Genomic DNA, 25,365 nt, shown 5'->3' on the forward strand with positions numbered 1-25,365 from the left:
TTAAATCTCACTTTTACGCCATTTACGTAAGCAATAATGTACCTAACACTGCAAATATATAACAACCACTTACTTTTCTGGGTGTCTAGGAATTCTAAAGAATGACATTTCCGCATTTTGAGAACTTTCCATACACCCATAAACACTACAGTAACGAAAATATGTCTTCGGTGCTGACGTCATTTTCTCCCGAACTCAACACGTCAACACAGCGCGCAAACGCGGCCCCGACTGTCCAGCCCAATAATCACCAGTTTCGCATGTTTTCGCCGCATGCGAGGGGAGGGAGGGGGACACACCGCGCGGCGTGAAGTTTGTAAGAAGAGTTATTACTGGTTTTATACTGTGCCTTTGCATTCCTTCGTCAATGCCGACTACGCATTTTAAGTGGTTATCAAATTCAATTAATGTAAGTATCAATATTGAAGTGAACGACCACTTTTTTATCCTCGACAACGACAGGACCTTATAGGTAGGGCATGTCTGTGGACACCTCTATTATATGATCATTAGTCTGACAAGGGGTGCGTTGATACTTTAAAAAGTTCAAGGTTAAGAAAGTAAACGGGCTTCTAAATCACCCTTCCGTCTTGACATTGATAAAGGCGAAGTAAAAAACTGGTTGCTGCATTTCTGTAACGAGGGCGCCGCTAATACAAAAGCCGGTTTTAAATGTTACATGTAGGTTTAGAGATAAGCGCTAGCGGAGAACGAAACGGCTGAGTGAAGACGACACATATTACAGCGTCGTAGACATCAATTAGTATTGCGTGACGCGACACCATATAACAGTACAGCGCATTACATAACAGACATGGGAGTCTTCACACAAGGGGGGAACGAGTTCTCAAGCCCCGGGTACGTTAACTCTGAACTCCACTTGTCGCGTGACCGCGCCGAGACTAGCTTCTTCTCGTTCTACATCTAGGCGATGACAGAGCAAGCTCTCATTAGCCAGCTCTGTGAACAAGCGGCTTAGATGGTATCAGACACTATCTAAATCGCAAACACATCAGGTTTCATGCTGGTTCCCGCAACTTGCTTTAACGAACACGCGATTTTATGAATGGCGGCGCATCCGAGTCTGCGACATCCAGATAATTTACTGAACCGCTATAATAAGCCGGTTGCTCGCAATAAGATACCGTGTCGAAAAAATTGCTAGTTGGCGTACAGCGACACATTTTATAGATTTGCCGGTTAGAAATGCCAGAGCAGTTAATGCCGGTGGAAATGTGATTTAGTTTCCGCCATTTAAATACACGTGATGCATTCACAACTGTACTTTTTACGGAGCAATTACATGGACATATTCTAAACTGAAAGCTGTTTTTTAGTAGAGATAAAACAACATTTTAGTAGATATAACAATTATAAGACCCGTTAGGACATTTAGATGGTTTTTAATTGCTCAAAGGAACGAGGGTAATGTGCTCGAGGATACTTAACCTTAGCATTGCTCGTTTTTGCCCCTTCGTTAGCAACTTGATCGACCTGCACAAAAAGAGCAAGTGTTCAAGTGGTCGTGGAATGTGGAGAAATGTGAAGTGGTACCCTGTTGATAAGGGAGTGTCGTGGCGGGTCCACTCGTTCCCGGATCACTTGCTCTCTAGGTGGAGCATGACAGATGGTTCATGGTCACCAAATTAAAATTACTGGGACTCAATAAGAGAACGCGATCACTTAATTTATTTATTTATTTATTTAAACTTTATTGCACAAAAGAACAACTTAATGTACAAAAGGCGAACTTAATGCCATGAGGCATTCTCTACCAGTCAACCTTTAGCTGCAGGGTTAGCACATGATTGCCGCGAGAGTATGTCGCCGCGAGATAGACTACCCGTCCTTATGTCATTCATACAGTTAGAAGAAGACGTGTCATCTATCTTGCGGCGACATACTCTCGCGGCAATCATGTGCTAGGCCTACTGTAATAATATATTTTTTGATACAAGCTTTTATCACTAACTAAAGTTTTCTTTAAATACGTAACTAATATTCATTGAGATAATTCAAATTTCACAATTAAATAAGTTTTTCATCATAGAAATTGTATGGCCACCTGTGCCCATCACTCGATAGGACCATAGCTAATTGCAGTGTCCAATATTATGCAAATAAAGTTTCAGTTTAGTCGAATAATTGGATGTAGGTGAAACTTAGCTTTAAAGATCAGGGGCCGATTTTTGAGTCTCACGGCGTTCGAATTCAGAAAATTGTCACTGAAAATAATAGGCAAATCACCGTTTTCAACCGGTATTTTAGTGAAAGTGAGATTCAAAAATCGGCCCCCAGTCTCGAATCGAACAAACATATTCGAAAACAAACCGTTCAAGTGTAAAATTTGTAAATGGTGTAGAATGCAACTATGCACCTATTACATATCGCTGCTTGAATGTATTGTGACCAAGAGTCGCGGAGTTAGGGAGTCTACATGAGATAGTCAGTGTTCCGCCCCTATGCACTTGCTGGAGGGTCGCTAGTTTTTGCACCCACCTCGTACGGGCGTGAACGCCGTTCCCACGCACGCCAAACGGAATTACCGTGCTCAATGGAAAATAGATTGTTTGTGTTTACACGATCATAACTCGCGTGTTGCTTCAACTGCTTGGCATCCTGGCTGCATTGTTGAAGTTAATACACATAGTTATGGCTTGGATTACTTTGCTGAACATTTCCAAATCGCGATTTCGATATTATGGTCAATACTCGTATAAGGGTGCCCTACGGGGATAAGTGTAGATCTGGCCTTTTCAATCTGTGACACAGGTGTTTTAGTGAGTTCATACTTTTGATACCTGCTATTGCTACTAACGATTAGTGGTAAACGTATGAACTCTCGATAATCACTGACCATTGATTAAACACTTACCCGTATTACCTTAGATAGCGAATTAGATATCGAAATGCTCAATGGTGAATTAAATATAATTAGAGAGAAAGCGAGACAATCATCTTTTAGACCATGATGTGTCACTTTTTATTCCCAAATTAATGCACTATTTCGTAATAAAATTGCTCTCATTAAGATTCTACAATATCCTTACCAACCTTATCTTATTATTATAAGTTCGTTAAGGCCGTGATAGAGCGGTAGATACGATTCTAAACTGGTTTACTTCCGTTCAGTTGGTTCCATCCAGATTCCAAACGAGAAAGCAAGAAAATATTGCACGTGTTTATTTTTGTTCACATCTAATTCGAGTTCAGGTTATAACTACAGCACTAATACAAACATGATAGATTTGTCTCAGGTTTTTGCGTAGCGTTGTGTGGGACGAATGACGCTAGTCTGCCTGACGCGGGTTCAACATTCATAAAGTCACATCTAGTCAAATGTGAACCGTTATTCTAAACAAGTAACGTGTACACAGGGGTCTTATACATCGCTTGGTGTTCCCAGTTGGGTGCGTGCGACCAGTTCACCGTAGCACAGGAAGGGGCAAGGTCGGCGTCCAACCGTGAAGTTCCGTCGCGATTGACATTTCTGTGCCCCGTTCGAACTGTACATACATGTACATGCATGCTCTCATGTTACATGCATCAACTTTGACAAGAGAAAAATAACTGTACCAAAGCAGTCACTGAGATCATCTTATGGACACCAAGACAGAAGACAAGACAGTGCGAATCATGTTCTATAGAATCCTCGCCAGTCGCCACTGAAACCAATGCGTTGCTGAGACAAAGTCCACTACCTATTTCAGTATTGTCCTCTAAATAAATGATAAAGATTTGCCAGAAAATTTCCTAAACACCGTAAATTGAATCAATATCGGCTGCTCTACTGAACCACACAATCATGTTTGTTCGCGATATAGCTATGTAGGTCCTTTAGCGTTTAAATCAATGAAGCCATTTGTCATCGGGCGGTTAATTCGTATCAACTTATCGCAGCTGCCTGGTTGATTGGTCGATTTTAGTTGACCTGAATAACGCATGATGTATTTCTACTGATGCATAGATTAATTGTCCAATTACTGCAGTAATTGTTTGTTCTGAATTTGTATTAGCACTATGAGTGTTTACGTATAAAAACGCACAAAATCATGAGAAAATGGCTAAGTTCCTAAAAAAGTATTGAAAATATTGCCTGAAGAAGTTTAGCGCGGACAACGTTGCAGCTGCAGCACATTGCAGCTACAATCAACTCGTCATGTTAGAGTAATCTTGATGTTTGAGACCTTATGAAACAGTAACAGTTATTATCGCCTAAATGGCTTCAGGTTTGATGATGGCGATTATAGATTAAACTTCATAGTCCTAATTCGTTTTTACTGAAAAATTCCCAAGGGAACGTAAGTAAGACGTGCTCGCACCTAGAAACATTGCAGCTGCAAGCAGCGGAAACATTTTCAAATAACATTACCACTACCCGCCGGCTGTTCGGGTTCTGACAGCTAACACTAATAAACTGGCTTCGGATGAAATGTTCAAATAGGAAACGTTTCCTAGTAACGCGAAACGTATACGTTAATCTATTTCTACGTACTAACATTACGTGCCCGCTGCTGATTGGAATGCAGCAGATGCATATGCATACAATATGGATTCCTTAGGCAATTGCTTTATTACAATGGCGACGCCGCCAAGTACATACTTGATTTGATAGCTTCAAATAATTCATACGTGGTGTAATTTGTGGCATGCGATAGCTACCGTTGACAGTTTATTGACTGTGATTTTGGGTTCTCGGTAATCATTTCACATTTGCTTCTTTTTCGTAGAGTAAAAGGTGGCCATCGATTGGAAAATTATAATCTTATACTATTAAACGAGCAATTCTTGTATATTTATTTATTTATTTATCTATTTATTTATTTATACCGACGATCTCGGAAACCGCTCTAACGATTTCGCTGAAATTTGTTATGTGGGGGTTTTCGTGGGTGAAAAATCGATCTAACATATCCTTAGGTCCCGGAAAACGCGAATTTTCGAGTTTTCACGCGTTTTTCTTCGCGCGCCATCTCGTGTGGAGTAGTTGTATTGTTGAGACAGAAGTCTTTCGGTCGATGTAAGTATTATTTACTTCAAAGACTAGATGGCGACACAGGTCAAGGCTAACACGAATAGAAAAATACACTCTGAGCTTTTGTGACGAAACGCGCGCCATCTCGTGTGGAGTAGTTGTGTTCTTTCGATTGATCGATGTAGGTACTATTTATTTTCCAACTAGATGGCGACACAGGTCAAGGATACGAAACAGAACCGAGCGAAGCTCGGTCGCCCAGATATTCATATGTAATGTACGTAACCTTAACTATCATTTGTCTCATGTTTTGTCTGTAGGTGCCATTTGATATCTATAAACTTATTAGTTTTTCCTAAAACCATAATTACTTATTAAAAAAATGGGAATCTATGTGTAAATAGGTAGGCAGTTAATTTTCATGTAATTTTAAAGGTTTAAGTTATTGGTTATGGGTTATCCGTTATCCTTAAAAGTCACTGAAAACTTCTCTGTAACCTACACATCGAACCAAATACACATAAACATTCAAATCGTTTTAGGCAATGAGTAAACGTTTTTACGGGCATATCGGTCGCGGTGTTTCACGGCGGGGCCATATGTTTACGTTATAAATACTGAAGTGCGCGCGTGGAGGTGCGCCTGCGCCTGCTGTACCTACATGATGGATGCCAACTCCGCCCACTTTGTGCACATACATATTTTTCTCTAACCAAAAGGAAACGATTAATTAGAACTCAACAACTTCAACAACGTAATAGAGTGCATTCAGATGGCATGCACGATCGATCGATTCGATTACTGATTGCAGGAAATAGTCAATCAGTGAACATTCAGCGAGCATTTTTGTCGAGTCAAGGAATGCCCGACGAAAATAGAAAGTCCCTTAAACTTTGGCTAGCCGCCTGACCTCGTTGTTTGATTGCCCACCATCGCCGTTGCCATCGACACAGCTTGATTCAACAATTTCACCGTGTTTTTCGCTCGTTAGTGTGCACATCGAAGAATGCCTCGAACCGATCGTTAGTTACATTACATCAATCAAAACGGAGCGGAAAGAAAATGACAGGTGATCGGAAACAACTCCATTACGTACTGTTATACAAATCGGTGTCGTTCTTCATAGTCCACTAATCATTGCATAAATGTAATAGATAGTTAGATACATCGAGTTTTAACTAACTATTACGCGCAGATGATTAATCCTTGTTGCGACTCTATAGTTCTGCTTCAATTTATTATTCTCCATTCTTATTGAAAGTTATGTATTGTATAGAAACCTGTAAACTTGTAATGTAACATTCCGTGTTATCGTAAAATTATCGTAATCGTCTATTGATAGATCCGATAGTAATCGCGGCCGTACGCCCCGCCGAATAGGTGGGTAGGTGTGCCGAAACGGGTTTTGTCAACAAATATTATGTTATCTCCCAACACTGGCATTGTCCAGGCCCCGAGTGCGTTGTGTCACCGGCTCATTGGTAGTAATAAATGGGCTACATGAATAATCCATAACAATAATGATTGTGAAGATTACAATGTATAGGTATGTTAGGAGGTAGTGTGTACTGTGTAGATAAGAAATAAAAAATCCGTTGAAATGCATTTTGTTTATAACTCTCATCAATCTATTTTCATAATGTTTACGAATTATAAAGTAGTATGCTGCAGTTGTTTTGAAATATGAAGTTAATGGTGTATAAATTTGTTTACAGACTGACTTGATGCGGTGACACGATGGACGCGGCGGACAAGCGCATGCTGGAGCGCGAGGCGCTCCGCAACATGATCCAACAGTGGAACGCCAACCGGCTCGATCTGTTCGAGCTGAGCGAGCCCAACGAGGTAAGTTAAATATATCCCACATCACAAAAGTCCCACAAAACTACCAGGGGCCCATTTCTCGAAACTACAAGTTACAATTTACAAGTGGTAGTCAATGTCTAATATGACAAGTTGGACAGAGACTTCCGCTCGTAACTTGTAATTTTCAGTTTTGATAAATGTGCCACTTTGGTGCAAGGTGCAAGCAAGGAACGAGATAGTATGAAGAATCCGTGTTGTCTACGATGCGTATGATGCGACGGCGACCGACGACGTCAAATTTATCGCGGATCCAAAGAAATTTATTTTCGTGTCATTCAGTGAGAAATCGTGCTCTATGACCTGTATGGAGCATGTAAACTGTGATGCTGAATGCATGTATCTTAAAATCAAGTCTTAAAACGTTTAAGGACATATATGTATAAGCACTATCCAAAACTATTTTGCTTCTATCAGGCTTAATATATCACCGTCATCCTTACTTAACGTCACCAAAGTTGGTACCTATCGAAACTTTATCTAGTACAAAGGTAAATCCAAGGTCTTTCGTAGTTAAAATTAGCTTGTGTACTAGTGGTACAGTAGCGGTGTTTTTGCCTAAACGCGTGAATCATAAAATTGCAGTTAAAGCCGAGACGGGGCCGCGCCGTACAGTACAGGTATTGTTTATATGTGAACGGGAAAGACGCCAGACGACGGTTATATTTTATAGCTTACATGAACTTGTTAATCACCTTCACCTTGTATATGATATATAAAATCCTCGGCATATATTCATAAATATACTGGTGCGAGGAAGCCCTGAGAAATCTGTCCGCATTCGGTGTGCCCAACTGGCGTAAAGTGGCGTAGGATAGGGCAGAGTGGCGATCTCTTGTGTCGGAGGCCAAGATCCTTTTTGGGTCGCTGAGCCAGTGAAGTAAGTAAGTATTCATCAATAACACCAGGCGGTATAAAGAATATTCCACACTAGTCCTCTTTATATGCGATAAATCATGTGTTAAATAGCCAAAAAAGGAGAAAAATAAACGCATTTAGACGTTTACACAACATTGCATTCTTTCCTCAACAAGTCTACACGAATAGATCTGGTTTGTTTTGTCTTGCAGATATTCTTTTGTATGACAATGACTATAGAACGAGTTCCTTTACGAAACCTTTAACGTAGCATTTACTTTGTCAACATAAACAAATCTTATCTGTGGAGCGTAGATTATGCGTGATAACAACTTGTTCCCTCCATTCTTTGTTCCTTCCTTGCTATGACTTTCGTTGTTTCATCTATGTGTAATAGAAAAAGTTAGTGTAGTTCTTAGCTAAAACCAAGCTAACACTTTTTTGCTGTTAGTCACAACTGTCACATCACAAGACTCACTCACTCACAAGACACTGATGTAGATACTAGTATATATATTTCTTGATAACCATATTAAAGTAGTGTAACGTTCACATCGTTACAAAATTTATGCGAAAATAAGTATATACAAAGCACACGAAACGTCGTTTGCTTAGGTCAAATATTTGATAAGCCATTAGACTTACTCACCAAAACGATGAATACACATTCGTTTTAGTGTTACATCCGATATTTATTTACAATTATTATATATCTTAAGTCTACAAAACGATATTCATTATTGTGTGATAATTTGATAAAAGGTAGTTGTTTAAGTTTGATTGGTAATTATGTACCTAATATTTGACCGGATGTACGCGTAAAACTTGCTTTTTATTCATCATATTTAACATTGTCTCTTGTATTTTACAGAATTTGGAGTTCCATGGGGTCATGCGGTTTTATTTTCAAGACTCAGGGCAGAAGATAGCGACCAAGTGTATTCGTGTTGCGTCCGACGCCACCGTCAGCGATGTCATAGGTGAGTTGAGAAGAGAAAGGGTATTTATATCTTCTATCTTCCTGGAATCTTTTATCTACTTGCTTAACTTGCTTGATAAGCGTTTGCCTATGCGATTCATAAGGCTATCTATCTAACCTCGTCGGTCACCAAGTTCTGTCACAAAAGCTTTTACAGATAAAAAAGCTATAGATAGATATCATAAGGGATTCATAGAGAGCTTTTATCTTTTTAAACTAAATGAAATTTAAAGTAGTGGCACGTTGCGATTCAGTATCGCACGTCGTTTCTCGGGGCGCGCAACGGGCGTCCGCGCCACGCCACCATGATTCAGTAACATTTTGTATAAAGGACGTAAAAAACGCTGGGGCGCGTCCTGAGGAGACGTTTTTGAATTTTCTGACGGTCTGGTTGGCCGGTCACTTTTAAGTCCCTATATTTTTGCATAAGTATATGTGTGGCACTTACCAATAATAATATTGATTTCACGATTTTACGACCCAACTGGCCAACTAGACTTCACTTCGTTCGGAACAAAAGTCTTGAAAACACAAGTATTTTGTAATGCTGTATCAATACAAAAATATAAATAAAGTAGACGCATTATGTACAATTACAAAGTAAAGTAGTCCTTGAAGGATTTCATACTGATGTCCCAGCCACTACCAGTAATGAGGATGAGCGTCTAACCATGCATAACGAATACATCCTCATCTATCGCCATCCATCATCATTGAAGCCTCGGCTGCGAAATCAAACATCAATCGAATCTCATTTGCAACATACTCAGTACCTACAAATTTGTTCCCTATCATTTCACGTTTAAAGTTCAAAGGATGGCGTTCAGCCGTGATTATTTGTTTGTGTATGGTTTGTCTAGTTTATAAATCACCTAATGCCATGTTGTTTGGTTGTTACGTATATTTCATAAATTTGATGATCAATGTTGCCTTCACACTTCGAAAAGTTATCTTATCAATTTATCATTATTTTATATTAGTCATTAATGCGATCGATAGATAGCTTTCGCAGTCATAGCGGTTGTCTTATTGGCTAGGCCCTCAGTTATTAAGTCGATATCCAAGGCATTATTTAGCAAAACGGCCAATGTAAGGATTGTAAGGCAACATAAACTTGAGCGAACTCCCATATTCAAGGCAAGGCGGCAAGGCACTTTTAGGCCTATAGCCCTTCGGGTATTTCGGGTCATGGGCGGCGATGATCGCGTACCATAAGGCGATCCGTCTGCTTGTTTGCGTCCTATATCATTAATAAAAACAATGCCTGCAGATTTGTCTTCTTTCGATACCTAATGTAAACGTTCTCTGTTCCTACACTCGGTAAAGTAATCTCATGTCATCTTTCAGAAACCCTGATCGAAAAGTTCCGGCCAGACATGCGTATGCTGTCGCTCGGCTCGTACTCTCTGTGGGAGACGCACGGGCCCGACGACGAGCGCCGCCTCGAGCCGCACGAGAAGCCCCTCCTGGTGCAGCTGAACTGGCACGCGGACGACCGCGAGGGCCGATTCCTGCTCAAGTGCACTACTAATGCTGACGTGAGTATGACATGTACTGACTAGTTGCTTGGTGTGAGTGTGAGTGTCGTCATCAGGATAACAAGTGACTCGAGCCGCACGAGAAGCTACTGGTGCAGTGGAACTGGCACGCAGACGACCGCGAGGGACGGTTCCTGCTCAAGTACACTACTAATGCTGACGTGAGTATAACATGTACTGACTAGTATGCTTGGTGTGAGTGTGAGTGACGTCATCAGGATAACAAGTGACTCGAGCCGCACGAGAAGCTACTGGTGCAGTGGAACTGGCACGCAGACGACCGCGAGGGACGGTTCCTGCTCAAGTACACTACTAATGCTGACGTGAGTATGCTCTTGTCTGGGTGTAAGAGACGTCATCGTCACTACTGTCACTAGTATGACAAGTGACTCGAGCCGCATCAGAAGGACGCTCGGTCTAGATGCCGACGATGGCGACGATCGTAAGTTCGATGGGTGGTACCTGCTGACTAAACTCAAAAATCAATGCACTGCCTTCTACAAGAACACTCTTTGTTTACAATACATGGCATGCATTTAAAAGCGAAAACATCAAACAACAATATTAAATCGATCTTGAACCGTTTTTCTCGTTCTTGTATTGCACATCACCGAATTTAATACAAATAAATGGCCAGTGCATCTGTTTCGGTGTTCGTAATTAGCTCAATCACGATCAAAGTAACTTTGATGTGGGCCTCCACAAATCGCGATCAAACGCTTCTATATTTACAGTCATCGAGGAGGTTTCGCAACGCGGAATGTTTGCCCAGTCTTCCGGCCGTGATTAAATGCAATTCATAGCAATTAAACACCGCGGCGGCAGAGACAAGTGTCTGACATATGATTCATACTTCTTGTATAATTCTTACGTTTGCAAGATGTGTTTTAGATGATCCGTTTTTGTTTTACCACCATGTACTGGGATAAAATACAACTAGATAGCATCGACTGACGTGCATATATATTCCAAACTTAACGCTTGACGCTATACTCTTCACAATAAAAAAGAAATATGTTTCATTCAATGAGGCCTAGTCACAAGTTGTTTTGAATGGTCACAATGGTCGATCTTAAACTAAATAACACGCCAACTATTGAGGTTTGATATTATAGTTTTGTTTGTACATTTATACCTGCAATTATTTATATTTTGCACAACGACATGTGGCAAGATTTTATAAAATAGGGTCAAGTTCCACTTACTCATAATACGACTTTTTGCCTCCAGACTTCCCTGTCGTCGGTCAACGAGAAGGGTGACCAGAACTTCAAGCGGAAACTGTCCAAGCGCGAAAAGAAGGAACTCAAGAAGAAGGAGAAACTGTCCAGGCTGAAGTCCGACTCGAACAATGAGAACAGACCTGTCGCTGAGAAACTTTATACAGGTGACCTTGACATCTTTGCCAGTGACGTTTACGCCTCCGTCACACATTAGAGTTTTGAGAGAGGAGCGCGATGTGAGCGGCGCGCGGGACGCTAGCGCCGCGCCTGGCGGACACCATCTCATCTCGTCCCGCTCACGCCCCGCTCTAAAAACGCTCGATATGCAGTGGAGGCCTTAGTCAAAGGCAAATGCTTAATTTAACAACGGCTCGATGGTACGGAATCACAGCGACGTTCCGTATAAACGTACTGTTTCACAGTTGACACCACTGGTCAAAAACTTTAATGTCACAATTCTTACTGCGAACCACCAACTAAACTATGGCAACTACACCAAGTAGATGAAGTCGTAAAGTTTGTACCTCCCACGTCTCTGGTATTTGGTACCGTATTATAAACAGCGATGTCAAACCTTAAATAGCGTTTGTCAGGCCTGAAATCTGAACTGTACCATACCTTTTGTTCACCTGCCTCAAACCATAGATTAAATATAAGATGATCATACCGTCCCATACATTAAAATGCGACCGCCTAAGAACGCGCATACACTACACCACATATAGATGGCGCCACAAAAAATGTCTTGTAGCTTTCGATTATACTTGTAGATGGCGTTAAGTGTCACTTTTGACATAGATTTACGGCTCGAAAGTGACACTTAACTATAGATAATCGATGGCTACAAGGCATTTTTTGTAGCGTCATCTGTGTGTGGTGTAGTGTATGCGCGTTCTTAGGCGGTCACATTTTAATGTATGAGATGGTATGATCTTCTTATATTTAATCTATGCTCAAACAGACATATACCCTTCAAAGCTAGTCTATTCCTTTTATAGCTAATGTTAACTTCTTTATCCGCAGAGCTGCCAGAGACGTCGTTCACCCGCAGCATCAGCAACCCCGAGGCCGTGATGCGGCGGCGCCGCCAACAGAAACTGGAGCGGAAACTACAGCAGTTCCGCTCCAAAGATGGCGGCCCTGACACTGGTACGTAGTACCTAAATACTTAACAAGCAGCGATTTTTATAGCCTAAGCCTGAAAAGTAGTATGAAATCCCTTTTCAGCCCTGTCGAGTTGATGCGCCCAAAAAGCGATACTTCCGAGCCCATTATAAGGAATCAATCAATTATTTATTCGTGATAACTACAAAATACACAAGTAAGAAAACAGAAACAGCAAATAAAAGAAATTAAACATATAAGTTACCACAAAATGGTCCCGACTCAGCATAAAATGCTAACCCGAGGGTCAGCGCTGGTCTTCCGTCGGGACCATTTTGTTGGTCACGAACGCAGCTGTACGACGCGGACCTGTGACACACACTGTGGAATGTAAAGACAATATTTAATTGCAACATTCCTTGGCGTGAAAACGGATTCCCGGCCTCGTATCCCTATCCGTATGTAACCAATTCGCCGGAAATCCTCATTTTTCCGGCCTCTGACGTAAAATTATTGGCATAATAAAGACGAGAATCGGAAAGTAGGTGCCATCTTGTGACTCAAACAAAAAACTATGAACGTAGCATAAATGCCAAGTTCGTAGTTCGCATCAAAGGACGCGCCCGTGTTTTACCTTGCAGCGCCATCTATTATTAGCTTTCAAAGCTGTGGAGAACCACCCTAGCCCTAGACGGTCACGGGGCGTTTTTGTTGGGGTGGCAGACGAAAATATGCAGAGGTTCACGGATAGATGGCAGAATTATTTAGTAACAGTTTAAGAACTATATTCTGTTAGATACTCTAAACTAAACATATTTTTCTCAAGATAATTTCAAAGCGATTTTTTAAATGTATCAAGAAGTGCTGATTAAAATTTGCACTTCGCAATTCCCGAATGTTAACATTATATCTGAAGTTGTTTAAATTGCTGTATAAAATTGTGACGTCAAAAGAGAGGCCCGTAAAAAGATAAATTTTATTTTACGAGTATACGTAACATTTCGACCTTACTTAAGGGCCTCGCATGAAGCATAAGGAATGATCCTTTAGACATGGAAAGCCATAATATCTGTCCTCCGGCCGGAAAGCGTTAAATTTCAGGCCGCTGCGCTAAACGAAGTTACAGCTTCCCGGCCCCGTTGAACAGTAAATACACAATACACACCTTAGCCAGTAAGAAAGCCTCACATCACATGTTTGATCACAATTACACGTGATTTGAGACATTTCTTACTTAACTGACTACTAGGTAGGTCAATTCACAAGAGCTGGCACGAATGGAACGAACGAAACTTTGATTGTGTGAGTGACACCTGTATTGGTATACAGTCGTAACTGTCAAGAGCCACCATTTTATTGGTTAATCTGTCACACACATGCATATTTTCATTCAAACATTCGTTCCATTCGTGCCAGCTCTTGTGAATTGACCTGTATGTAATCTACTAATATGTGAGTGTGTATAGTAAAATGTCAGAGCGGACCCCAGGCTCCCATGAGCCGTGGCAAATGCCGGGATAACGCAAGGAGGATGATGTATAGTAAAACGTCCCATTTTGTCAGTTACCATTAAGGCACACCTCGGACACTGGCGATCAAATATATGAAAGAGGCGCGTTCCTAGCACACAGTCTAAGCTCGTGTAGGTGAACGCGTACTGTGCTTGTATGAGTGAAATATGACAGGTCGACTGTTCGCGTTTTTGACAGGCGGTAACTGTGAGGTAACCGAGAGGGGGTGGACGGCACTTTCAGCGGGGAGCGGATTGGCCATACTGTACGATAGTACTCTTTATTATACTGTGATTAAGGCGAGATTTACTTTATATGAATAAACCAACAAAGCGGCTTTATAGCAATCGACAAAGTGGGACGTTTTCCCGTGCACACTCACATATGGTGGGTTGGTATATATCGCTGTGCGCCACTTAGTTGGCCACATTAATATCAGTTTGATACTGACGCGGCAGATAAATGACTGCGACGGTGTTGCTATTACACTTCTCTAATACTCGTACTTTCCCAATAGTTTCTCGCTTTATAAACATAAATTGTTTACAAACAACAACACAAAACTGAACTGAACTTTAACATTGGTTAAAGTACAGTTTGAACTACGAGGACTTACCACTCGCTGTAGAAATTTGGCTTGGAAGTTTGTCTATTACGCGATAATAACTTAAAAAAGGTCATATAAGTTTGTTCTTAGCCCATGGAAGTGAATGGGTTATATAATAGTTAAACCACTAAGTTCATAAGGCGTGTTTGAGAACACCGCTAGAAATCTTGACGTCAAATAGGCACTTTCTGGGCAAGCTCGCTCTATCGTAGGCCACGTCTTCGCCTTGGCTAGTCTGTGACCTTGATTCATTTATAATACTCATACTCATATTTATTAATAATATCAATTACAGGTCAAGCTTACATATAAAACTAGCTTTTGCCCGCGGCTTCGCTCGCGTTAAATTCGAAAATTGAGAAATGCTCCTTACAAACTTCCACCTCCTATTTTGGGGAAGTGGGGGGTTAGAAAGAGACAAAAGGTAGCCTATGTCACTCTCCATCCCTTCAACTATAAAAAATCACGTCAATTTGTCGCTCCGTTTTGCCGTGAAAGACGGACAAACAAACAGACACACACACACACTTTCCCATTTATAATATTAGTATGGATTAAAATTAAATAAAAAGATCACATTTAATTTCGGCCAAGGCGGAACGTCTTATTTACTGGCCGAGGTGTGTAATAGTGTGTATGTATACTATTTTTCTGTTCGGCGGAGCCAGGAAGCGGCAACTTCGTTCAGCGCTGCGGCCCAAAATTTGACGCTTTCCGGCCGGAGTGCAGAAAATTAAGTTTACTATACATATTGTCGTTGTAGCGCTGTTGTTGTGTTGGAGCGCTGGTGGCCTAGCGGTAAGAGCGTGTGATTTTCAATCCGGAAGTCGCGGGTTTGAACCCCGGCTCGTACCAATGAGTTTTTCGGAACTTATGCGCGAAATGTCATTTGATATTTGCCAGTCGCTTTTCGGTGAAGGAAAAGATCGTGAAGAAACCGGAATAATTCCAATAAGGTCTAGTTACCCTTCGGGTTAGAAGGTCAGATGGCAGTCGCTTTCGTAAAACTAGTGCCTACACCAAATCTTGGGATTAGTTCAACTAGGGAACAAATCAAATTATTTTATTGAATATTTTTCGATTTGTTCTTTTTTTTTTTTCAAGTAGTTGGGATTAGTTTGGGAGTAGTTTGGGTAGTAGTTGGGATTAGTTGTCAAAGCGGACCCCAGGCTCCCATGAGCCGTGGCAAATGCCGGGATAACGCAAGGAGGATGATGATGACATATTGTCGTTGTGTCCGTCCCTGTGTGTCTACTGCCTGGTGGCCGACACAGTTAAAAGCATTTCAGACTCCAGGGAACCACTGCACATACTAGTACATCATGAATAGTATAACTCTAACTCTAACTCGGAAGCTCAGGACAAATAGCTTCTACTATGTTAGCAGTGTACATGCTAGCTTGAGCATAATCAGAGCTTAACCACAGTATAATAAAGAGTACTATCGGACAGTATGGCCACTTCCGCTCCCCCCCCCACCCACCTCCTCTCGGTTACCTCACAGTTACCGCCTGTCAAAAACGCGAACAGTCAACCTGTCATATCTCACTCATACAAGCATGGTACGCGTTCACCTATACGAGCTTAGGATGTGTGCTAGGAACGCGCCTCTTTCATATATTTGACCGCCAGTGTCCGAGATGTGGCTTAACAGAAGTGCCGGCGGCACGATTTGAAAATAATTTTAGATGAAAGCGAGATTTACAACAAAATGCAGTGCTGGCCATATCACACACTATTTTGAATCACCGGTACTTGTCCGGATAAAGTGCGTAATACTCGTAGGCTACTTTCCTCCTAGTCAGATCACCTTCTTTTTAAGAACTGTCAAAACGATTTTGAACGACTTGCTAGTATGAAATCGAATTGAGTGACGTCACGGTCAACTAATATACTTTATCTAAAATATTTTAACTTCTGTCCCTGTTTTTCTTATAATTATCTGTTGCTTTATTTCGCGCATGGTATAAAATATTTTATTTTAAGTACTGTTAAGTCGCCTATTGGTTTTCATCGTATTTTCTCGAAATAATTCGTATTTATCGTGTTAGTACTTATTGTACTGAGACTGACTCAACCATGACAAGTTCGTGAAATTCCGTGAAGATACGAAAGAAAAACATTTCTCACTACATCTGTACACATTTTTTTTTTTTTTTTTTTTTTTATTATTTATTTAGAACACAAACAGTCACATAAACAAAATGAGTTGGTGTACTACAATGTAGGTACTAAGTAATTTGGATAAAAAAAGACCTGGAGGTTCATTACTGAATATAAAGATTGTTAACATACTAACAAAATTAGGTATGTAAGCTAATAGGTAAGCAAAAGAAATCATGAACAGTAGGTAATACTTAAGAAATTTTACAGTCATTTTTGGCTTTCCGCCAGTGTGTATACTTTATATGTTAACTGTAATAATATTAGACGGAAAAGTAAAAGTTGAATTAGTCGTAAGAGCATTCAGTGTCAAACTTTGAGCAAAGGCAAGTTCAGGGCAAATTTAATTTACCGTCCCGGCAGTCGGGAGTCGCGCAACTCGAGTTTGGCGCTCTTTATGCATAACTTTAAGAAACTGGTCCATAATTTTTGGGTACTTTATTATAAAACACGTGTTTGGCACTGTACTTAAAGGTTGCTTTGTTTAATTTGAAGTGTAAAGACGGCAGGCAAAATTGTGGATAGAATTTTTAAGTATGTAATACATTTCTGTACTTCAATTGCGGTTCAATTTAGCAATTTGCGGTTCAAGGAAATTTGGTGCAATATGTGATACGCTCTTATGTCCCTCCAAATAAGATGGCTTTTGCGGCCTTCGTGCATGCTAAATATTCCATGTAAAGTGGACTGCAAACTGTTTAAGAATCAATTTCCTCGACTACGCATACAAAAATTTATTGGTTTTGTTTGGTGGCCTTCGTCTTCTTTTACGGGCATAACAATAAACTCGTATACCTCCACTTTTCAAATTTCTCTACCCCTTTCCTAACCCATGTCTTGTCTCATGGATCGCTGCCAAGTAGGTTAGTGCTTCCAAGTTTCCGTTTACCATCATTCAGGTCAGGGCTATTTTTGATAAGTGGGTTTCCTGAGGATGTTTTCACAATGCCATTTCCTGAAAGGATTTCCTCGCCCGTACTTAAGTCTATTCAAACTTGCCTGTCTACCACAATATACCATGTTCTTTACAATATTCTTACATTTTTATTGAAATTTAATTGTTTTCAATTACTTTCAATCAATATTGAGCAAATAATTAAGTAGATTTGACCTTTTTGTTAAGATCAATTAAGCTTTTTCAGCGCCGATCTTAATCCTTAACGATGTAATTCATTAGACGGCTTGGGACCTCGATGAAGATTAGTAAGCTAGGTCTACACCGGGACTATCCTGAAGAAATATAACGCTCATTAAATTCTCTACCCTCCCCTTTTCCCCTTGTAACTTTATATTATTTTGCTCTTATTAGATCCCACATTATAAATCTATACTGGCACTGACCACTAAATAGTACATTACTACAGAGGCCGGGACAAAGGGGGTTCAACCCCATTTCCCGCCGAGGTATGTATAGTGCTTTTCTCAAACATGGTATGAAATAAATAAAGTCTACTGAAAATAGTAACTTTGGATGGCTGTATCTCCTAAACGGTGCGTCGTAGCGCAAAAATAATCGAATTTTCGTTCCCCTTTGAAACCCCGTATGCACTTATAAAAAAACAAAAAGTAAAAAAAAATTCAAAAAAAAACGAAAAAAATTTTTTTTGTATGAAAACGCACCCAAAATCAAATATTGTCTAGGGCCCGTACCAGTTCCAGTCGGCACGTCTATAAAGCCCCTTATAGTTTTTTTTTTAATTGGCTAAGTACCTGGATGTTATGTCACAATTATCTGTGTTTGGAAATTAAAAAAGAGGACTTTGCCGGCCTTGGCCTGCAAGGTTTGTATGAAATTCCATTATCTATCAATCGTCCTAGCCGCACCTGCAACGTCATACTTCGCTGCCAATTATAAGGCACATAACATCAATATTTCATACCATGTTTGAGAAAAGTAAATTACTGTATCTAGATCGGGTCGGGTCATTTTCAAATTTAAGATTTGACGATTTTGCGCGTTATCTTGAATGACACGATATTTATTTAGCGATTCAGATTTCACACTAGTAAAAAAGCATAATAACGAAATTGGTTACATACTTAATAAGCTGAGGAACGAACACGATTTTAGGCTATAATGATACTGAATACAACGAATTGAGTGACTAAAATTCCAATAAACCCATATTCAATCAACTAAAACCAACATTATGGAAAAAACCATACAATGGCAACGAAAAGCTCGAACGTAGTTTTGAAGTAAAACGATAAATATAATATAATAAATATGAATAGTACTCTGTCATCTGCAATAATATGTTACTTTTCGGAGGTCGGAAAAATATGTGACAGGCTCTTATGACTTTACAAATATTAGAATATGAAGGTAGATACATATGCGTTGTGTAACATAGGCTAACAGAGGCTAACTGTAGGCCATATTAGTGCCTATAAATATTCCGTCTAGTGGTACTTGTAGGTGATCTGCACCTACTTCAATTTACCCTGGTCAGAACTTATTTGCATAGTTGTTTGCGCTGCGGTACAATGTTAGTACAACTAGTGTACATAATGTGACTCGGTACTGTTTCCGTCTCTTCTGGGACTTCCTTTACGCTTGTAATAAGGCAAATTGCGTCATAGAGGGACTAGGTGGTAGTATTTGTATACGGAAATTAATGTTAGTCTTGTTATTGATGTTGTATGAGTATATAAAACTATATGTATTCATTGTTCAGTGTTTGTTCAGACATAACTCGTATGAATCATATGAACGCTAGTTATAAATATTCCTTAAGGAATACGTACTATTGTACAGTGAGCTGCTAAATTACATGGAGAAATTATGAATGATGTGATTGATAAATTCGCCATGTACTTTGCAGTTCACTGTACCTAATCGTGCTAGTAGTAATCACCTTGTACCTACATAAGACAGGCGAACATACCTATTACCTATAATTTACAGGAATACTGGTATAGAGGCGAACTATTGTTTGTCAACCGAAAACAGGATTATAATAACTGTAACCGGTGAATTCTGCTTTGATAGTAGTGGCAAATCGGTGAACATTATTCTTATGACTGTTTTATTCTTTAACAGGCGGGACTTTGAAAATATACGGTTCATCGCTATGCCCCGACGTGCCGTACAAGACGCTGCTGCTGTCCGTCGGCGACACGGCGGCGGGCGTCGTGCGCGAGATGCTCGACAAGTACGGGCTGTCGCGCCACGACCCGCAGCACTTCTGCATCGTGTCTGTCGTACACACGCTGTGGCGACACGGCGCGACTCGGCGGCGGGCGTCGTGCGCGAGATGCTCGACAAGTACGGGCTGTCGCGCCACGACCCGCAGCACTTCTGCATCGTGCAGGTAACTGTCGCTACACACGCTGTGGCTGTGACCACACTGCTGCTGCCGTCGGCGACTCGGCGGCGGGCGTCGTGCGCGAGATGCTCGACAAGTACGGGCTGTCGCGCCACGACCCGCAGCACTTCTGCATCGTGCAGGTAACTGTCGCTACACACGCTGTGGCTGTGACCACACTGCTGCTGCCGTCGGCGACTCGGCGGCGGGCGTCGTGCGCGAGATGCTCGACAAGTACGGGCTGTCGCGCCACGACCCGCAGCACTTCTGCATCGTGCAGGTAACTGTCGCTACACACGCTGTGGCTGTGACCACACTGCTGCTGCCGTCGGCGACACGGCGGCGGGCGTCGTGCGCGAGATGCTCGACAAGTACGGGCTGTCGCGCCACGACCCGCAGCACTTCTGCATCGTGCAGGTAACTCTCATCAGAATAAATGTAAACACGAACTTCATTTGTTTAAAAATTGTATGATGCGCTCCGGCGGACCAAGTAGATGCCACTCGAAGATACTTATGTCGCATTTGAGACGTGTATTCTGTGCACCGCACCTTCGTTGTAACATACATATAGAACTTTCGGTTACTAACTCTTAAACGCATCTACCTAGCTAGGTTATGATAGCCCCGTTATGTTTATACTGTGGTATTTTATATTTTTATACTGACTACGATGCCCAAATTGGAACGTGCTAAACCGGCGACAATGAAGATATCCACTTGGTCCGAACTCTAAAGTGCAATCGCCTCAAGTTGTAAGCCAATGTTACCGGTCTTGCCACGAAAACTCTGGTGTCGAGTGAACAGACTGAGAACTGGTCACGGGCGCTGTAATTACTTCCGCCATAAATGGGGTTGGCGGGACTCTGCGCTCTGCGAGTGTGGTGAAGAGGCTCAAACCATTGAGCACATTATACAGCGCTGCCCTCTGCATGCTTTCCCAGGCCCTCCGGAAGACCTGTTTAAATTAACACCTGACGCAATCTCGTAGCTTGGGACCCTGAATGTGGACTTATAATTCTAGCTACATATTGTTTGAAAGTTTATGTAAATGCGCCATACGAATAAATAAATAAACCGGTCTTAATCGATAATGGATCAGTCGCTTCCCGGCTTTCCGCGAGCGCATCCCGCCTAATGTGGTTATAGATGAAAACCCGCCAGACCCGAGGTAATAACATTTTTAAACCCGTAAAGACCGTTTCGAAGATTATGACGTAAATAATACTGCTCTTGGAAGATGAGTGGCTATATTTTTCACGATTATTAAATATGTTTAAAAATAACCTGCAGTATTTTAAAGCAGTAATGGCTAATTTCCCATTGGAAAACTTTATTATGAATGCTATCGAATCACTCGGGAAATAAACTGCGTCATTATGAATGTCATAAATAAAACGAGCACTCTGACTCGGATATAACTATTCTATGAGTGATCGAATTGGATATTATTGGTACAAAAGGACAATTTTCCTCTTGATTAGGTATAAAGAGTTTATTAAACAAAGGTTCGAATAAACGCTCGATTGTGACTAATTGGTCGAAATGTCATTTGATATTTGCCAGTCGCTTTTTGGTGAAGACATCGTGAGAAAACCGGACTAATTCCAACAAGGCCTAGTTACCCTTTGGGTTTGAAAGTCAGATGGCAGTCGCTTTGGTAAAACGAGTGCCTACGCCAAGTCTTGGGATTAGTTGTCACAGCGGAACTCAGGTTCCCATGGGCAATGAGCCATGGCGAATGCCGGTATAACGCAAGGAGAATGATGATGTTGTGTGGTCGAATTACAAACTGATCACTCAATACTCATTGCTGACTGTACATGACACCCTCTACGTACAGTTGTTGCCATAAAATGTATCGGGGTTGCCAAAGCTCTCTCTGCCTCTACTGTGAAAACTTTAGAGTACGTGTTCAGACATTTGTAGCTTTCGCAGCTCCGATACTTATATCTGATGGCGACTGTACGAGGAGTCACACTTCATGAGTTCCGACAAAAAACGGTATGAAAATGTATTCATTGGCACGGGAGCTATTTCACGTATCACACGGTACACGTGTACGCTCTGTTTGAGCCGAGGGTTGGGGTTACTATCACAAATTATGTGCACGTTTGAACTGTGCTAGCGATGTTACGATACCCACTTAACCCACTACATGTAAACGCAATAAAATGCTAACTTCAAACACTTGTTAATTAACAAGGTATACATACACTTACTAGCCTTTGCCTTCGTCCATCTAAAGTTTAGACACTTTAGACTGATGGTTAACACGCTGTCAGTTTTGTAACGATATTAAAGCATGAAATTTGCATAAAAATATTGTTTTTCTGTTAATGACATAAACTATAAGTGTTTTTCGGAATCAGTCGCTTTTCGGAGAAGGAAAACATCGTGAGGAAACCGGACTAATTCCAATAAAGTCTTTTACCCTTCGGGTTGGAAGGTCAGATGGCAGTCGCTTTCGTAAAAACTAGTGCCTACGAAAAATCTTGGGATTATTTGTCAAAGCGGCTCCCATGAGCCGTGGAAAATGGCGGGATAACGCAAGGAGGATGATGACATAAACTATAAGCGATAATTTACATTTAGAACGTGAAAAAAGTTCATTTTTAGACAGATTTTATGCTTGTCGTTACAAAACTGACAGGGAGTTACTCGTAACTTTGTAAGGGAGTTAAATTGTGGGTCCCAATTTCTGAAAATGCCCTTCAATGAAAGTATGTATTCAGAGATCCCTATCAGGGATAAGTTCGCCTTATTACTTCCTCCTTCTTCTTTCTTTTATAAATATTTGTGGTACCATAACGAGTTTACTTACTTACATTCTTACTTCATTAAAAGAGCTCTTATAATGCTTTGATTTGAATTCGAGTCCTTAAATGTATTGAAATTGAAGCACTTGCAATGTTTCCTTTGGGTATATTCGTAGTAAATTGGTTCGTTTCAGTACGCTAACGGGCGAGTAGGTACGTAATCGCTTCAAGCGACGTTTCAATGACGGCGGCTCGCTCTAGACTCACTACAACCTAATACTCTTGTTAGGGCGAGATCCGACACTAAAATTACAATACTACAATATACTAAATGAAATAAAAACGAACCTGGAAAACACCAAGCTTTACGAATGCCTTTAAAACGAATAGCTAGGAGCTTTCTTTACAAACATGTTTTCAAATAATATGCCCGCTAGAAATATACCCTAGGTCCAAAATATAGAGTGAATAAAGATATTTAAATTTATAAGATAAGAATATTATGGACCCGACTTATTAGAATACGTTTCATCTTGCTATGCTATGCTCTTATCCTATACGGCCTAAGCTCCATATGTCTATGCCGAAGGCACATGCCGTCATGTCTGAAGATGACTAATAAGTGAACCGAATTATCCTTTGCCTTATAAGTTATAATACACTAAAAACTCGGGAGATATACAACAGATTTACACAAATCCTATCACACCCCAAATCCTCCCTGTTTCCTACAATATGTGACAATGTCTACGTATAAGGGCCCATTTAGACGGTACGAGTACTCGCATACGAGTTTTATTACATTGCGGTATTTGACGGCGGTGCAAAATTGTATGTAACCTCAACAGCCCGCAATGTAACTAAAGTCGCATGCGAGTTCGCACGCCGTCCAAATCAGGCCGAAGGGTTAGGTAAATAACTAACACGGCGCAGCACTTTGCGTCCGGCTCCCGACCAACACACTCGACGCGGGCAGGCTCTTATCGGCCGAGTAATTGATAGGCTCGATCTTGCCTGTTTTGACATGTTTGCTAACTGACCCTTTATGTTTACGAACGCGACTACGGCTATCTTTATCAGCCTTTTTGTGTCTTGTTTGACAAAGGCGCCTTTTTCCATGTGGTCTTGTCGCCTGTAATTTGAAAGAGGCAAAGCCTCTTCTTTTCGGTCTGGCTTTATTTTCGTTCACAAAAAAACTAGTAGTGAAGTCAAGCGGTATATCGTACAAGATACGAAAAACAGCTGATTATCGTCCACTGCTGAGTTATAGGCCTCTCTTCCAGTGCGCCATCCGTTACTAGGCTACCACCCCTTACCTAGTCTATAATATTTAAAAAACATGCTAGCGTTGAATCAGACTTTGTATGCCTACGTGTATTTTAGTTTCTTTTCCGGCATGTGTGTTACTACACTGGGTTTTACTAAATATATTCTGATATACTTATGTATATTTAGAAACAAAAATCCCAATGTCGATATTGTCGAGCTATGTTACCCACAGCCGTACACAAAACACACTCGAATCGGACAGGCTCTCATGGATCTGCACGTAATTGATAGGCACTGATCTCTGACGAGAACCACCTGCACATGACACTCCGAATTTAGAATGCAGATACAGCATACGAGATTTTGACCAATCGTAGCGCGGGAATTAGAACAGAGAATTTGTTTTGTTGGCTTTATTTAGGTTTCAAGTAATATTTTGCTTTGTCCATGTGTAGGCAACTTGACTCAGTTATCGTTAAATACTGCAATTTGATATGGATATCAGAAAAAAGTAATAAACTAGTGTCACCGTGAATTGTAGACCCCCCGATTAGCTAAAAATATGAAAAGAAAAAAATCACTGCTGATTACAACATTTTGGCTACCTTCAGATTCATACTATTCAGTTAGATACAACAATGTGTTACACAACAAAGACTGCAAAAATATCTGAAAATATGTTATTTGTAGAACCATGCTACATATGTAAACAACTCTATATGATTATGTTTCGATGAAACCCCTGTGTAAAAAGAGTAAAGACACGTGAGAGCCAACTCTTGACAGCACATAAACTCCTATATTCTGTGGAACACGCAAATTGAATTTAGCAACGCGAGATTTTGCAATTAGCTTTTTCTGAATACAACGTTAGAATTGTCTGCACCTTTGAAATGGAGATTTGTTTTGTTGATTATTTAAGCACGCCAGGAGAGTTAGATCTCTACGGGTCGTGTTTGATTTAGCTTCAACCGTTTATATTATGTCAATAAATACATATAAATCATGTTGTTTTAGGGCACTTTGGCAGACGCAAAATGCGTCGCACGCGTCTGCGTCTGTAATGCGGTCTATCAGTTTGCTGGATCATAACGGACGAAATTCTACTGACAGAATGATTAATGAATGAATAATTGAGCCTAAATACGTCCCACTGCTGGGGACATACCTCTTACTCATGAGAGGACTCGGCCCCTCGTTACACTTTAG

At 40.9% G+C, this 25,365-nt stretch overlaps 1 protein-coding gene across 1 annotated transcript in view; it reads left to right on the forward strand.

Moving 5' to 3' along the window:
* The window catches only part of LOC125226430, a 142,071-nt gene that overhangs the window by 19,696 nt on the left and 97,010 nt on the right, over nt 1-25,365 (forward strand). Inside the window, exons 3-10 of the mRNA XM_048130413.1 lie at nt 6,691-6,820; nt 8,568-8,676; nt 10,023-10,213; nt 11,444-11,600; nt 12,460-12,585; nt 19,865-20,089; nt 20,136-20,363; nt 20,410-20,546. Coding sequence (XP_047986370.1) covers nt 6,713-6,820; nt 8,568-8,676; nt 10,023-10,213; nt 11,444-11,600; nt 12,460-12,585; nt 19,865-20,089; nt 20,136-20,363; nt 20,410-20,546 — 1,281 coding nt within the window. The 5' untranslated portion in view covers nt 6,691-6,712. The remainder of the gene's footprint in view (nt 1-6,690; nt 6,821-8,567; nt 8,677-10,022; nt 10,214-11,443; nt 11,601-12,459; nt 12,586-19,864; nt 20,090-20,135; nt 20,364-20,409; nt 20,547-25,365) is intronic.

The sequence above is a fragment of the Leguminivora glycinivorella genome, chromosome 5, assembly GCF_023078275.1.
Source record: "Leguminivora glycinivorella isolate SPB_JAAS2020 chromosome 5, LegGlyc_1.1, whole genome shotgun sequence".
NCBI classification, from domain to species: Eukaryota; Metazoa; Arthropoda; class Insecta; order Lepidoptera; family Tortricidae; genus Leguminivora; species Leguminivora glycinivorella.